Below are 16,018 nucleotides of genomic sequence, written 5' to 3' on the forward strand. Positions count from 1 at the left end.
CTTTTATTTTAGCAGTACTTAAGTGCTAAGATGATACAAAGAGATTATAGATTGCAATGGTGTATTTGGGAATAGCTGCCAATAGAGCTGGATCTTTATCTGCTCCTTGTGAGCACAGCCAGCTGAATTGCTCTTCTAGTCAGTATAGCCTTCTCATTTAGTTAACAGATATGGGAAATGAAATAACAAGATCAATTTAAACATCACCTGTGAACAGAATAATCTACTTCATGGAGGGCTCATTGATAACTCTCTGAGTTTGTATATAACTTAACTTTAAAAGCCATGGTGAGTAATACAGGTAGTCCTCGACTTATGACCACAATAGAGCCCAATTTTTTTGTTGTTAAGTGAGAATTTGTTAAGCGAGTTTTGCTCCATTTTATGAGCTTTCTTGCCACAGTTGTTAAGTGAATCACTGCACTTGATAAGTTAGTAACCTGGTTGTTAATGTTGTGGGCCGCCAGCAGCCAGCAGAGCTGGCAGCAGATTCAGACAGTGAGGAGGCTGGGGAGGAACATGAGCCAGTCCTGAAGTCTAGGGAAGGTTCTCTGCATCAGAGGCAGAGATGGAGCCAGGGCCATCTGACAGTTATCAGCTGCCTTCGGAGTTGGAGATCAGTGGGACAGAAGAACAGCTGGAGCCTGTTCCCAGTGTACACATGCGCAGAGCTGCCAGGAGAAGGGAACAGTTAAGGAACAAGGGTCGACTTGGGAGTAAGGGCACAGGTGGACGGTGAATGGTCCCTCCCATAGGGAATAAAGAGGAATGAAAGGGGAGTGGGGGTTTTGTAGGAAACAATTAGTTCATTTGGAGAGAGAGAGAGAGAGAGAGAGAGAGAGAGAGAGAGAGAGAGAGAGAGAGAGAGAGAGAGAGAGAAGAAAGAAAGAAAGAAAGAAAGAAAGAAAGAAAGAAAGAAAGAAAGAAAGAAAGAAAGAAAGAAAGAAAGAAAGAAAGAAAGAAAGAAAGAAAGGAGGGAGGAGGGAGGGAGGGAGGAGAGGAGGGAGGGAGAGGCCTTAGAATTGTTCAACTTGGCTGCTGTAATGAGCTGGATGAGGATCAAAACCCTGAAGCTCATTCCAGAGAAGATAGAAGTGCTAATGATAGATGGGTTGTATCTCCATTTTAAATCCAGCTTGTTCTCAATGGTGTTAAATTTCCTCCAAAGTTTAAAGTTTGGATAACTTTGATGTCCATTTTTGTCTGTAGTGGCAATAGGATCTTCTATAGAACATAGCATCTTTCACCACCTCACAATATGTTGGGTTACGACTCGAGAATGGAATGGAGTGGAGTAGGAATAGAATAGAATAGAATAGAATAGAATAGAATAGAATAGAATAGAATAGAATAGAATAGAATAGTTGGAAGGGACCTTAGTGGTCTTCAAGTCCAACCCTCTGCTCAGGCAGGAAACCGTATACCATTTTATGCAAACGGTTGTCCAATCTCTTCTTAAAATCTTCCAGTGTGGAGCATTCAAAATTTCTGGAGGCAAGTTGTTCCACTTATTAATTGTTCTAACTGTCAGGAAATTTCTTTTTAGTTCTAGATTGCTTCTCTCCTTGATTAATTTTCATCCATTGCTTCTTGTCTTGCCTTTGGGTGCTTTGGGGAATAGCTTGACTTTCTCTTCTTTTTGGCAATCCCTGAGATATTGAAACGCTGCTATCGTGTCACCCCCGAGTCCTTCTTTTCATTAAACTAGACATACCCAATTCCAGAAACTGTTCTTTATATGTTTTAGCCTCCAGTCCCCTAATCATCTTTGTTGCTCTTCTCTGCACTCTTTCCAGAGTTTCAACATCTTTTTTTTACATCATGGCGACCAAAACTGGATGCAGTATTCCAAGTGTGGCCATACCAAGGCATTATAAAGTGGTATTAACACTTCACTTGATCTTGATATTCTCAGATATTCTCTTTATGGTAACCCACAAGCTAACAACTTCCTCTTTAGATTACTGTAAGGTACTGAACTGACTTTCATGATGGTTCAGAATCTTCAATTTCTAAAAAATTCTATCCCGTCTTATGCTCAGAAGTGAGAAGTGACTACCCAACAGCACCTTTTCAATAATAGCCTCCCCCTGAGATTCCCTAGCAAGGTAGAGTTTGAAAAGACTAATTTTTGGCATTAGGAAAAAACATGCGTTCATTTTACAAAGTCTTTTAATGATGTGTTCATGCGGCTGTTCAACATATATGACTTCTTTTTCATTTTGTTCTACAGTTAATAAAATCTCTCAATGTAGGTTTTCATTCATTATTGTAACTGTTTTAAACATAAACTGAAAACTTTTTTAAATTAGAAGTACTATACAGTGGTGGGATTCAAAGACTTTTACTATCGGTTTTGTGGGTGTGGCTTGGTGGGCATGGCAGGGGAAGGATACTCCAAAATCTCCATTCCCACTGTACTGTAAAGTCCCCATTCTGTCCCACTCCTGGGGGAAGGTTATTGCAAGATCCCCATTCCCTCCCCACCCCACTAACCTGCTTTCCAACTCCTGTGCAGAGCAACCAAAGAAGACCCAGCCAATCAGCGGGAACTCGGGAGGCAGAGAATAGATGGGGTCGTGGCCAGTCAGAGGTGTTATTTGCCAGTTCTCCAAACTACTCAAAATTTCCGCTACCAGTTCTCCAGAACCTGTCAGAACTGGCTGAATACCACCTCTGGTACTATAGCAAGAGATCAGGCTAGCCCACCTCCCTGCTTTTTTTTTTTTTTTTGAAATTGTTAAATTTCTCTTACCCTTACATGTGACTAGGTTTTTTTTTTGTTTCTCCAATTTCTGTAGCCTTTGTTTATGACTTTTGAATAGCCTCTCGTTGTTTTATTCAAACTGTGGATGTTTAATATTGTCTTATATTCTATGCAATCCATTGACAGTCATTTGATTGGTAGGCAGCTAGACAGATTGATAGAGGAAGCCTGTTTGCAAAGCCACATCTTATTTTGAACAGCTTATTGTATAGAATGCTAATGCCAGATTATATTAATATGAGAAGTGGAAATCTCACGTTCTGTTCTTACAGAAATTTACTCTTAATCATGGCAAGAACATAACCCAGTAACTATTTTTTGATCCTTTATCCTTCAGATGATGTCATCTCTTCCCCTGAGGCAAGTTAAAATGGGGTGTTTCAGGAACATTTTCTCTTTTCCCCCAATATAATTACCACCAGGGAAATACCATCTGGCATACTTCATCAAAGATGTGGTTGTAGACATGGTCAGGAATTGGGGGATATTCCCATTCCTATTGGCCACTTGAGCTGAACATGCCCTTTTTCCGCCAGTCACTGGGCATTGCTCTCTATGATCATTTTGTTTGCCTTGCAAGAAAGACTGAACATCTGGCTTTCACTGGTGCCATTGCTCATTCTAAAGTGCTTGTCCAGTTTCGTGCATGTTCCCTTATGTACAGGTTTACTGATATTTTGAATAAGAGAGGTAATCCTGTACTGCATTGAAAAACAATTTAACTTGGAGATCCAGCTTCTGCCAGATGACACTAATGATTGTGTTACAAGTTTTTGTTGCTTCTGTCCACACGGTATTTCATATGACCATTCTTTTTCCTGTTGCCATTGCTTCAAATGGGTGAGGGGTAGGAGTTCATTTTTCCTATTCCATGAGCTACATCTGGATACTGCCAGATCCAGCCACTTACAAGAGTTCCCTTCCCTTATTAGCCAAGGATGATGTTCACACATTATCAATTCCTCCCCATCCATTTCACCTTGAGACTTTCCTCCATGTCTATGACCTATCATCGTGGTTATTTTTCCATTCTTTCAAAAGAACACGAGACCCGGGTTCAGAAATAGCCTGGCTGACTCCACTTCTGCAACCTGCCGCCTTGACAGGTGGCCAGGCCACCTGTTCTAAGTGTTCATCTATATTCACCTCCACACTCCTACATGTATCTCCTGCATGAAGACAGTTGATAGTTGTTTGTACCCTAGCATATTATGCTTGATGGAAGGAAAAATAAAAGCAGAAAACCCATATATTACTTTCCTTAACTTGTCTTGAGTTAAAACACATTTACTGATATAGAGCCAAGAAGTTTAACCTGAACATCTGGCTGTGCCCAACATGAGAACTCAATATTAGATCTTGTTGCCTTTCTTCCATGGGTTATTGAAATAAAACATTCCTAACATGACCAATCCAAAGTTTTTATGCAAATGTTTTATTTTCTCCTTAGTGAATTTCCTGAACTTAGAAAAAAAGATAGAAAAAGCAGTGGGAAAACGCAGAAGGTCACAAGTGGGAGATAATTATTCTGGACACCAACATTCCCCTTCTAAAAAAATTAATAAATGAGGCAAGGTGATTGTACAATAAAAGCTTTAATTGGAAATACCTTAGAAGAAGTTGCCATTACAAATGTCTTAAATGACCAAACAGACTACACTTATTTATTTAATTTTTTTTAAGCATCCCGTATGACTCTCAATTGATATTGGCTTAATTTGAAAAGTGGCTATACCATTTTGTGAAACCCCAAGAAATCTTGCAATAAGAGCTGAGTATTTTGTTTTAGAATACTGCTTTTATTTGTGTGTGTGTGTGTGTGTGTGTTTTCTAGAAATGCTTTATCCTAATATGCTAATGCTTCACATAACTAAAGCAGCATCCCATCCATTAATGAAAAGAGTTAAAGTCTCTGCATGAACAGCAGTAACAACTAATAGTCTGTGTGAAGCATAAGACTAGACTGCACGGGTATCAAATTTGACTGCGTCACGGACCAGATCATGACGTATTATGATGTTTTTTGTCTTTATGGAGCTGGGGTGAGCATGGCCTACATGTGACATATCCAGCCCATGGGATGACACATCTGGATTAGAGCAAGGACAAGTGATAGGGAACAACTACAATATCTTTGCGAATGACATTTTTCTTCTGGTACTCTGTTCTACATATATTGTTCACTTGGTAATGTAAAACTGAAAAAATCAAGGATTTCTAGTGGAGACTCTCAGTCACCCGGGTCCTGATTATCCCGAAGGATGATCATTTTTCAAAAGGCAACTGGACTTTGTTTTTCCTTTCAGCAGTTCCAAGAAGCTTCCACACCCATTTGCACTATTCAGGTGACCCTGAGGGCACACATAAACCTCCCTCAAGCGACTCAGAAAGGGTGCTAATGACCAGATGACTGCAAGGAATATAAATCCTTCTATTACCCAACCATTCAGTCAGATCTGAAGAAGCTTCTTGGATGAGAAGCAAAACATCTTCAAGGAAAACGAAGTCCAGTTGCCTTTTGAAAAAGTACTGTTGGGACTTCGTGGTTTTAGAGTTTCTCATGCTTTTGGGATTGCCTTTCTTCAGCGGTCTCCGCCTGTCCGGGAAGAACTGGGAGCAATCAGCATGCCCCTGGTCCCACCATGTGTCACTCTTATCTGGGAATATTCCTTCTCTCTAAAATGGTATCAAATCCCGCAAAATTCACCCAGTCTAGACACTGCTGACCATCTGAAGTCCTAGTTCTTTCAAAAGCCCATGACGTATTGGGATTGGGATTTCCTTGGGGCATGTGCTGGTTGTGCAATAGGATGTTTCCATCCCATGGTTATTCCTTAATTTCTTCTTCCTCGTTGTCATTATAACTTGTATTCTTTACATTACTGTATATTAGCCAGAGTTGCAAGTGGTAGTCAAAATTAATATAATTCGTACATGGTATATTGGTTGATATATAAATTGATTAAATGAATAAGCTTACTTTAGGTTCAAACTGAAAATGCATCTCAGTTTTTCCTTCACCTGATGCCCTCAAGCAACAATGGAGAGCAACTTGCATCATCCAATAAGCTGAGAATGCAGGAGTATGGGAAGGTTGACCTGGGATTTAAATACTACATTGTTATCATATTTACTAGAGTTTTGCAGGGTACCAGATTGAATGCTCTAAACTGATTCATGAGCATAGTACCTCTCAAGAGCACCTTAAAAGAACTATTTTTTCTGGACTCACAAACTTCTTTTTCCAGGGGACGGGTGATTGTGGGAAAAGATATGTGCAATTTAAACTATGCTTGATACATTAATCCAAATCTTTGTGTTTAGTTTTATCACATATATTCTTTATATTTAAAGTGGATTATTTTCTACAGAACATGAAGGTGACATGCATATTCCATTTTATTTTACAAAAAGCAGAGAGAGTCGTTATGAGCAGATTTATTTCACAGCTGGCTAGAATTTTAACTTTCTCTCCTTGCTTCAAGTGAAAGATCTCTCTTTTATGCTTTCAATTTTAATTGCAAAAAAATGTATAACAATTATTCTGGATGATTGCAATGAATATGATGGCTTTACAACTCTGCCAAATGAGCTCTGCACAATGTAAAATACATAATTCATCAGAATGGTGTGTGGATTTTAATTGACTCCACGGATTTTTACATGTAAAAGAGCATATTATGGACATATTTATAATAATGCTATAAATAGAGTAATTTAATAATTATGACAGAAGCATCCTCAGAAAGCTACAATGATCCAAAAAATGCCAACATATGTGTGATGATGTCATGATGCAAATTCCATCCTTATCCCCAAAGTCTGATGCAAGTACATAAGCTATCATACTTTGAAAATAGCAATAGCAACGGCACTTATATACCACTTTAATAGTGCTTTGCAGCCCTCTCTAAGTGGTTTACAGAGTCAGCATATTGACCCCAACAATCTTGCCCCTCATTTTACCCACCTCAGAAGGATGGAAGGTTGAGTCAAGCTTGAGCCTGGTGGGATTCGAACTGCCAAATTGCAGGCAGACAGCAGTTAGTAGAAGTAGCCTGCAGTACCGCATTCTAACCATTGCGCCACCAGGGCTCTTGAATATATGAGTAACAGATAAATATATATAACTCAAAACTTCCAGTACAAACACATTTTCCCTGTGCATAAATTTGATGGCAACAATAAATATATTGTTATTGTTATTTTCCATAATTATGTTGACTAAAAAAATACTACTTGTTCCATCTCAGTCTCAGCAGAGACAGGCTTCCCAGTTGCAAAATGGCCTCTCTCAATATCCCATATTTTATATAATAACTCAGCCTGGAGTTTATCAGTTCTAAACATAAATGTCTTTTCAAAAAATCTTTTGTTTTATTTATTCCAACATAAGTAGGCTACCTATCTGTGTTGTATCTCAGGCATTTACCTTTGCCTTATTATAATAATCGTGGGTTCACCTTTCCTTCTTACATGTAGAATATGGGGTGGGGTTTTGTTTTGTTTTTTTGTTTTTTTGCTATTTTCTTGAGCAGTTTTTCATTTTGTAGAGTAAAGTATGGGGAAACCAGAGCTAAACCTTTGGTTTAATCTGACATCCTTAAAATTGTATATCAGAAAAAAACAGGTATCTTCTGTAATTTCTTGTTACCGCTCTAGATGAGATATGGAATAATTTTCTTATATTTGTTTCTATAAAATAACTACTTCATAAGGCTATTTAAATTCATATATAAAATGATTAAAAATATCTGTTTACTACTAGCATTCAAGATTATGTATTTGCTCTAGGAGTAAATGAACTGAGGTAAGCACACAAAATTTAAAATCAGATTTAAATTTACACATTTAACATATCTTCATATTTAGCATGCTAGATTTTAAGGGAAATTTTTCCCCTTAATACAAATAGCGGCATCTTAGGAGAGGACAATTATTGGGCTCACAGCAAGCAAAAAGAGACAATTGAAATGTGTTTGTTTTTTTCTGAAGAAAGTCTGGAGAAAACATCTAATCTAAAGCTGGTATTTATACTAGAAAGAAATCATTCCAATTTGGGATTCTAAATAAAATGCCAATAACAGGGAACATAACTTTTATGTCAGTGCCGATACCATTTTTGAAAGAATTTCCTTACGATCCTAACAAATAAATTTCTAGGTTAATTTGCTCCTTGAGTTCATTTGGTCTAGTGGTTAAGGCATTAAGCTAGAAATCAGGACATCATGAATTCTAGTCCCAGTTTAGGAACTTAGCCAGTCAGGTGACCTTGGGTCAAGCCGTCTCTCTCAACCATAGCTAAGCAGGCCAGAGCAAAGTACTTCTGCAATCTTGCCAAGAAAACTGCACAAACCTGTCCTGGCAGCTGCCAGGAGTCAATACTGACTCAAAAGTACTGACACACACGAATTGTTCTTTAATGGCTGCTTTAGTCCCAGCCATTATTATATTCATGAATATATTATGATGATGATTGATTGATTATGAGCCATCAAGTTGATGTCGACTCTTAGCAACCACATAGATTGATTTTCTCCAGAAATATATTGTTATAGTCATAATCGTTTTCATTACCTATTGATGTTATTGGCACTTTGACAAGCCTATATATGAAATGAAAAGCCATATTTTGCGGTCCACATACTTGGATAGTGAAAGAAATTAAGTTTCTTGGCACCCCCAGTACAGAGTTGCCCATTGGAATGGATGCTATGTAGTAAAATTAAACTTTAGCAAGAGCTATCACCATCCAAACTCTTCACAGTGTCTAAACTGTCTTACAATAATCCCTCTCCTTTTTTAGAAAAAAATTTTTGTTGATAAGACTAGAATGGATGGAAATCACTCATTATAGAAATATTCTGGAGAGGAGTGAAATGTACAGTGTAATAAATAATCTCCCTGACTCACTCTAGCCAAAATTTTGTGTGACCATAAATCTTGGTTGACAGAGGTGAAGCTTTGGAAGAATTTTCCAGATACGCTTTTGTTTAAAATTCTTGTTTCTCTCACAGCTTCATTCTGACCAGGATAAAGGAGATGGTTCACTCAAGTACATCCTTTCTGGAGATGGAGCAGGGGACCTGTTCATCATCAATGAAAACACTGGAGATATCCAGGCCACGAGAAGACTTGATAGAGAAGAGAAGCCTGTTTACATTCTTCGTGCTCAGGCTATCAACAAAAAGACTGAGAGACCCGTGGAACCAGAATCAGAATTTATCATTAAGATCCACGATATCAATGACAATGAGCCCCTGTTTACAAAGGACATTTACAATGCCAGCGTCCCAGAAATGTCTGATGTAGGTAGGTGTCAGATCACTCAACCATGGTGGGATTAGTTTTCATGAGCTAGTCAAATGGCAGTTCTAAAATTGGGATTACTAAAATCAAAAGCAATGAGTACTTAACATGTCCAGCTGTGTGTTTTTCTGCTCTGCAGTAGGGTGCGGGGGATAAAGACAGAAGATCTGCATTAAGTCATTTATGTTGGAAGAAAGATGACAGAGAAAAGTGGTTTGTAGATGCAGATAAGCATCTGGTATCATTGTAGCATCCATTTGATAAGATGGTGTCTTCATAAGATTAGATTATGCATGGTCATAAAAGAAAGAAGGAGAACAATTCAAAAGCACCCTTATAACCAGGTCCTCTAATAGTTAACTTTCAGCAACTGTTTTCAGCAACTGAAAACAGCAACTGTTTTCACTGTTTTCACATATGCCCTTCTATGAATATTACAGTAGTTTCTAGGTTCTGATAGACGTCAACTCGGTACACTTTCTGAAAATTGACAAAGATTTGGTATTTGGAAGTGAGATTGTATTGCAGTACATGAAGGTCCCATTTGAATTAGAACTGACTTGCACAAATTTGTATGTGTAGGTAAGGAGGGGAAACGATGTTTTAATTTTTTGTTAACTGGAAAACTATTCACAAATCCATGCAATTTTTCCCTTTGGTTTTCTCAGTATTTCCACTTAAATCAAAATTCTGTAGTATCAATCATAGTATACACATTCTGTATATTGAAATGTTTTTGCTTTGAATGAAGATAAAATGTCTATTTGACAAAAATAAGGAGAATTCAACCGGGTGTATTAGCATCTGATTAAGTTCATGAAATGATTTTCATGTGTCATCTAAGTTTATGCAGCTATTTTATTGTAACATTCCCATGCACCAGCATTAGGTTCTATCTATCTTCTATCAGCCCAGCAGGTAGAGAACACTTTGCTGACTTTGATTGATCTTAGAAAACTAAGCAGGTGTGAACATGGTTTAATAGTTGGATGAAAGACCACAAGGAAATTGCAGGACTGTAAGCTACACTAGGAAATTTAAAACAATACATCCAGTAGCAGGCCGTGCAAACCACTTCCATACTGCTACCAGAAAAACGATATGGATGTGTCCATAGAGTTGGTCACATTGTAATTCAGTCAATTTCAAAATCCATTCTTCAATAGTCGGCATCTCTTTTTCTTTCCAATGTGTGGCAAGTACAATCCTTGTAGCTGTCACCATGTGAAGGAATAACACCCCAAATTGTTTTTCAATTGATTTGTTCATCATACCTAAAAAAAAGCTTCAGATTTAATTAATATTTGTCTCTTCAATATTTTTCCATTGTCATTTTTATGTTTATCCAGTATGTTTGGATTGGATACAAGTTGCATTAATTTGAACTGCTTCATAAAGGTGTCTGAAAAAACTTAGCTTGCTTTAATGAAATAGAGATAGGTGTTACGCTTCCAAGAGTATTCAGGATCACTCTGGATAGTGTGACAAATGGAATATAAATGGAATAAGTAAATACATTTTTTCATTCATTTTTAAGCATCCATCACAGTATGCACTTTATAGTTCCCAGACAGGAAGAAAAAATCCAGCCAGGCCAGAAAAGAGTGTCCACTTTAGAAAGAATGAGTGTGTGTTTACCATATAAATAAATAATTTTGGAGTATTTATAAAATCAGTTTCAAATCAAGCCAGGTTTGTGCTGATTTGTATAGATACCGCCATGCAGTTTTCTTAATATCGAGCCAAAAAAGTTTTTGCCACCTTTTCTAGCATTGTGTTTTGATCTTCGAATTTTGCCTACAGTTCTGGATTTCCTTGGGGACCCTCAACCAATCTGTTTTGCTTTTTAATTTAGCCAAAATACTATCAGTTACTTGGGATCTGGTTCTCTGTGCTTGTCTGTACTATATGTTCTTTAGCACGCTCTCTTTTTGCTCTTCCCCCAGAAGAAATTTTCTCATATCAGAAAAAATACATTTTTGTCGGTCTGAATTTAGCCATTTGCTTGCCTCTTCTTTAAATTGTTTGATCTTTCAAGAACAGCCAAATGGGGAGGAGACGGAGCGAGAGAAAGAACCACGATAAGCAGAAATTTCCTTTCTCCTTCTGTGGCTTGTCGGAATTGCCCTTCTTTCATTGTTTCCAACAGGAGAATAAGGATTTGCTTTTATTTCAAACAGCAGGCACAAGCGTGAACTGATTCCATTAAAGAATATAGAAAGCCCCTTCCCTCATATGGGTTAAATCTCCTTTTCAACTTGATAACTGCTATTTGTAAAATAAATGTCAATGAACTGAAAAACGAATGACACAATGCCATCACGTGCAGTTTGATTCCTTTGAGCCATTCACAAAACATTGGAACAATGCCATCTTTCAAAGCAGGATGGGCATGCTTATATTTACAGCTAATTTTCATAAAATTAGTCGAGGCAGTGCTCCAAGGGCAGACCTTCAAAATTTGCGGTATCTGACTTGTCCTCATAAAATCTATTCTCAAACCCAAATTCTGTTAACTCTTGACAGCCATTGAAATGGCCTCCTTTAATACACCAGTTTATAACTCTGCATTTCATTGTCACAGGTACATTTGTCATGCAAGTCACTGCAACGGATGCCGATGACCCTACATATGGGAACAGCGCTCGAGTTGTCTACAGTATTCTTCAAGGGCAGCCATATTTTTCTGTTGAGTCTGAGTCAGGTCAGAGGACTTTAATCTGTCATACTCTGATAACCTCCATAATTTAAAATGACTTGTTAAGTCAAGCTAGGATGTCATTAGGCAAACTCTTCAAAGAAATCCATTTGACTTGATGCAAGCTTTGAGAGTTCCAACAGAGCAATACATCTATAAGCATGATACATTTTTTAATCAGAATATCTTAACCTAATAAGCAGAACTTAGCCTGAATGCAAATCCATTTAGCAAATATTGGGTATGTAGATACTTCTATTAAAGCTGTGCTTAGCACAGTCATTTGACTTTGAATGTGGGAGAAAAGAAAAGGAATTATATGCAGGAAAAAGATCTTGTTAATCGAAAGTCTTTTAAAAAATGGAACTAGACTTACTGAATTTCTCCTCCTATTTAGTTTGCAGCCTACTTCAGCTTTGATAACAAACATACATTCAGTCGCTATGTGGCATTCCTTCTTCCAATTTTTCCCTAACACAACCTTGTCAGCTAGATTGTGACAGTGACTGAAAATCACCTAATGCTTTTCCATCATTTCAGAACGATATCGGACTGGGTTTGCCTGGTTCTAGATCAATATTGCAGCACATTAGCTCATATGGAAGAGAGAGAGAGGGAGGGAGGGAGGGAGGGAGGGAGAGAGAGAGAGAGAGCGTTACTAAAATCCATTTTAGAATATTTTTTTATTTTGAAATATGTGAGTTACCCCATTAAAGAGAAGGGTCATCAAAGCATTAAATATAGAAATTACTGAAATAATTTATGCACATATTTGGTATGCAGTACATTCTGTCATCATAAGATTAAACATAGCTACTACTCCAGCAATTCACAACTGGACTCATACTGGGAGGTATGAAGGAGAGGTATTGCATTATCTTTTTTGCCATCTCCATCTCTTCCAAACCATCTCTAATTTCTATCTCTGTATCTCTATCTAACTATTTATCTATCTCATCTTAGAGACACTGCATTCTGATGACTGAAGTATTACTTAGAATAACATATTTTTTAAAAATCTTTTTTTTTCATTCCTAGGTATCATCAAAACAGCTTTGCTGAACATGGATCGAGAAAACCGGGAGCAGTACCAAGTAGTCATCCAAGCCAAGGATATGGGAGGCCAGATGGGTGGATTATCAGGAACCACCACGGTGAACATCACACTGACTGATGTCAATGACAATCCACCCCACTTCCCCCAGAGTATGGGAAAAATATTTTTTTTCCTTATTTAGTTACATCCATAGAACATTTTGGCAATAAAATGATAGGAACTTTATGATCAAGTAGAGATATGGAAAAGTCAATGGACCTAGCTGAGGGAAAAGGAATGACTTTTTACAATTTACTGTCAACTTTAGTTTACAGATCTCTGCAAGCACACAAAAAAACAGCCAAAACTCTTATTTCATAATGTATTTATCTTCTTTGTATTCACATATTTTAGTAAAAAGGAAAATTAGGCCTTATGATTGCCAACATATTGTTAAAATGTTAAGTAACTAGCTACCCTAATGTAGAATTTTATTCCCTTTTTGCATTGTGGGAAAGCTGTTCCCTACTTTTTTCCTCTATTTTTTGGTTTATTTCTCTGTTTTCTTTTTTTTAAAAAAAAAAACTTTCTATTTTTCTATTTTTCTTTTCTTGTTATTCAAGGCACAGATTAATTCACATCTTAACTACTGGCAATTACTTATAAGAGTTTTCTTTTCAGCTATTCTGGTGTTGAAAAGAAATCACTTAGGAACCAATTCAAATATAATAGGGAAAATTAGTCCAATTGTTAATCTATGTCTACATCATTTATTTTTCTCTCCCCTTTTCACTACTTAAATCACCTACATATGATGCATTTTGGGGCTCTTATTTTTGCTAAACGTTGTGAAAATCTCACACAGATCTACCAGTAATAGATTTGGGAGAAAGTTGAATTAGAATCCTTTTGCCTGACATATTTGCTTTCCAGAAGCAAGGAATTCTCCATGCATTGCAAAGCACAACTACCCAAGTAGGCATTGTCAAGTTCTTTTTTCTACAAGGAAAAAAAAATTAAGGAGAGAAAAGTATGAGAAATGAATTTATTTTTCTTTTTTCTTTTCCTGCTGAAGAAATATTCATAATATAGGGCAAATATCAGCCTGTGGGTACAGAGAACAGGCAATTCCTGTTGACATGAGCTCTTTATAATGTGAAATGCTCTGATGATGCCCCAAGCTTTGCAGATACTGTAAAACAACAATACAGATAGCACAATAACAAAACAGCCCCCAACAAAGTATCTGTGGGACATTTGCAGAGCAGCACATCAGAAGGCAGTCTTTGGTGGTGCTCAGTTTTGGATTACTGAAATGTATTGCATGTTTTTATTTGATATCATAAGTGTTTCTAGTTTCTTCTTTGGGTAAAAATGGCTTCTTCTGTTGTGCTAAGAATGAAGCAAAGAAAAGACAACAGTTTGGCACAGGATGAAATCAGCTTTAAAGAAAAGATAATAGCTATAGATCAGGAGTGTCAAACTCAAGGCCCGTGGGCCGGATCCAGCCCATGGGATGCTTAGATCTAGTCCATGGGGCCACCATGTAAACAACAAAGGACCAGCCTGTGGTGACTCTGCCAGTGAAAATGGAACTCAGGAGGGCTGCACACAGGCCTCTTGAGCTCCATTTTCGCTGGCAGAACTCCATTTTTGCTCCATTTTTGCTGCCAACGAAATGAGCTCCATTTTTGCTGGCAGGGCTGCAGGAGGATCTTCCCAGCCCTGCCCAGGCCACTACAGGTGCCCCCAATATGAGTGACATCGAGCTGGCCATGTCCACCTTGGCCATCACCCCCAGCCCCCTCAATGAAATTGAATTTGACACCCCTGCTATAGATATAGCACTCGCCTGTGTTGGACTATGCACACTTCTCTATCCTAGAATGTTTGGTCATCTAATGGTTTCCGAATACTTGCCTGTCTGGCAAGCTTGTAAAAAAATAAAAGAATTTAAAATAGTTCCCTTTAAGTGTAAGGAACATAACCTCCTCAGACTGAAAGAATAAACTGAGCCAGATTCGGATTTGTTCTTTATGTCACTCATGTTAAATTAGTAGATGTAGTACCATTTCCCTACCACAAGTAGTGCTGTTCAGTGGCAGCACTATTCAAAAGCAAGAGCTGTCTCTTTACTCTGCAGCTGTCACTAAGTTGCTCAGAGTAAAGTACCGTGTATCATAGTCACCAGTTTGATCATTGTCATGCATCATACTACTGCAATTAAAGAATTCTTAAGCCAGTTTTATTTATATAAACCCTACATTTTAATGTTTGTGCATCTTTCTGTTTGCATAACTAATCATGGAGCTTGCTTGGCAAAGAGATATTGGTGAGGGAGAGGACTCTTTTGTCTTAGATCACATGATTTGCATGCAGATGATCCCAGTTTTGATCCCCAACCCTCCTAAATAGGTATAGAACCAGACTGTTGGGGGCAATATGCTGACACTGTAAACTGCTTAGAGTGGGCTGTAAAGCACTGTGAAGCAGTATATACAGTGGTGTATTAACCATTAAGCAGACTAAGCACGTGCTTAGGGCACCAGGCCCAAAGGAGGCACCACAAAAACTTTTATGTAACCTAAGCTTCCCTATTTTTAAAGGAGCAGGAATCCAGTTGTAACTATCAATGTGTATCAATGTGTATACAGGCAGCAAACAGGTAAAGCAAGAACATTTAAAGGGATTGTTGAAAAATGCTGAAATAATGTTAACCGTGTCTTTAGGTGCCTATCAATTCAAAATCGTGGAATCTGCACCCCTTAATTCACCAATTGGACGGATAAAGGCTAATGATGCGGATGTGGGTCCAAATGCTGAGATGGAATATAGTGTTCTTGAAGGGGATGGCTCGGAAATGTTTGGGATTACAACAGACAAGGAAACGCAAGAAGGCATTGTTATTGTAAAAAAGGTGTGTATATTCTAAGATGCTTGATTCAAGCTTTTATTGTGACGTGCAAAATTAAATTTTAAAGATGTTATTAAACAAAAAAAAATCTATTGGATTCAGAAACCAAATAAATAATATAGATAGGATCCCTACAGTTGTATAGTCTCATGCAAGATATGTGTGTGGGGTGGGGGGGATTTTTAAGTTTTATAGTGCAGTCCTTGTGCATGTTTTGAATACCTTGGCATGGACTCTGAAAATATTTTCAGCTAAATCTGATAGAACGATTGCTGGGGTGTGGGTAGTTTTAAA

The 16,018-nt window shown here is 37.7% G+C and overlaps 1 protein-coding gene across 1 annotated transcript in view; it reads left to right on the forward strand.

Moving 5' to 3' along the window:
* The window catches only part of LOC113417161 (cadherin-6), a 167,796-nt gene that overhangs the window by 121,640 nt on the left and 30,138 nt on the right, over positions 1-16,018 (forward strand). The window contains exons 3-6 of the mRNA XM_087961179.1: positions 8,785-9,079; positions 11,661-11,780; positions 12,813-12,980; positions 15,540-15,727. Coding sequence (XP_087817305.1) covers positions 8,785-9,079; positions 11,661-11,780; positions 12,813-12,980; positions 15,540-15,727 — 771 coding nt within the window. The remainder of the gene's footprint in view (positions 1-8,784; positions 9,080-11,660; positions 11,781-12,812; positions 12,981-15,539; positions 15,728-16,018) is intronic.

This window comes from Notechis scutatus, chromosome 3 (genome assembly GCF_049901735.1).
Source record: "Notechis scutatus isolate UNSWTSFEM ecotype Mainland chromosome 3, rNotScu1.2, whole genome shotgun sequence".
Taxonomy (NCBI): domain Eukaryota; kingdom Metazoa; phylum Chordata; class Lepidosauria; order Squamata; family Elapidae; genus Notechis; species Notechis scutatus.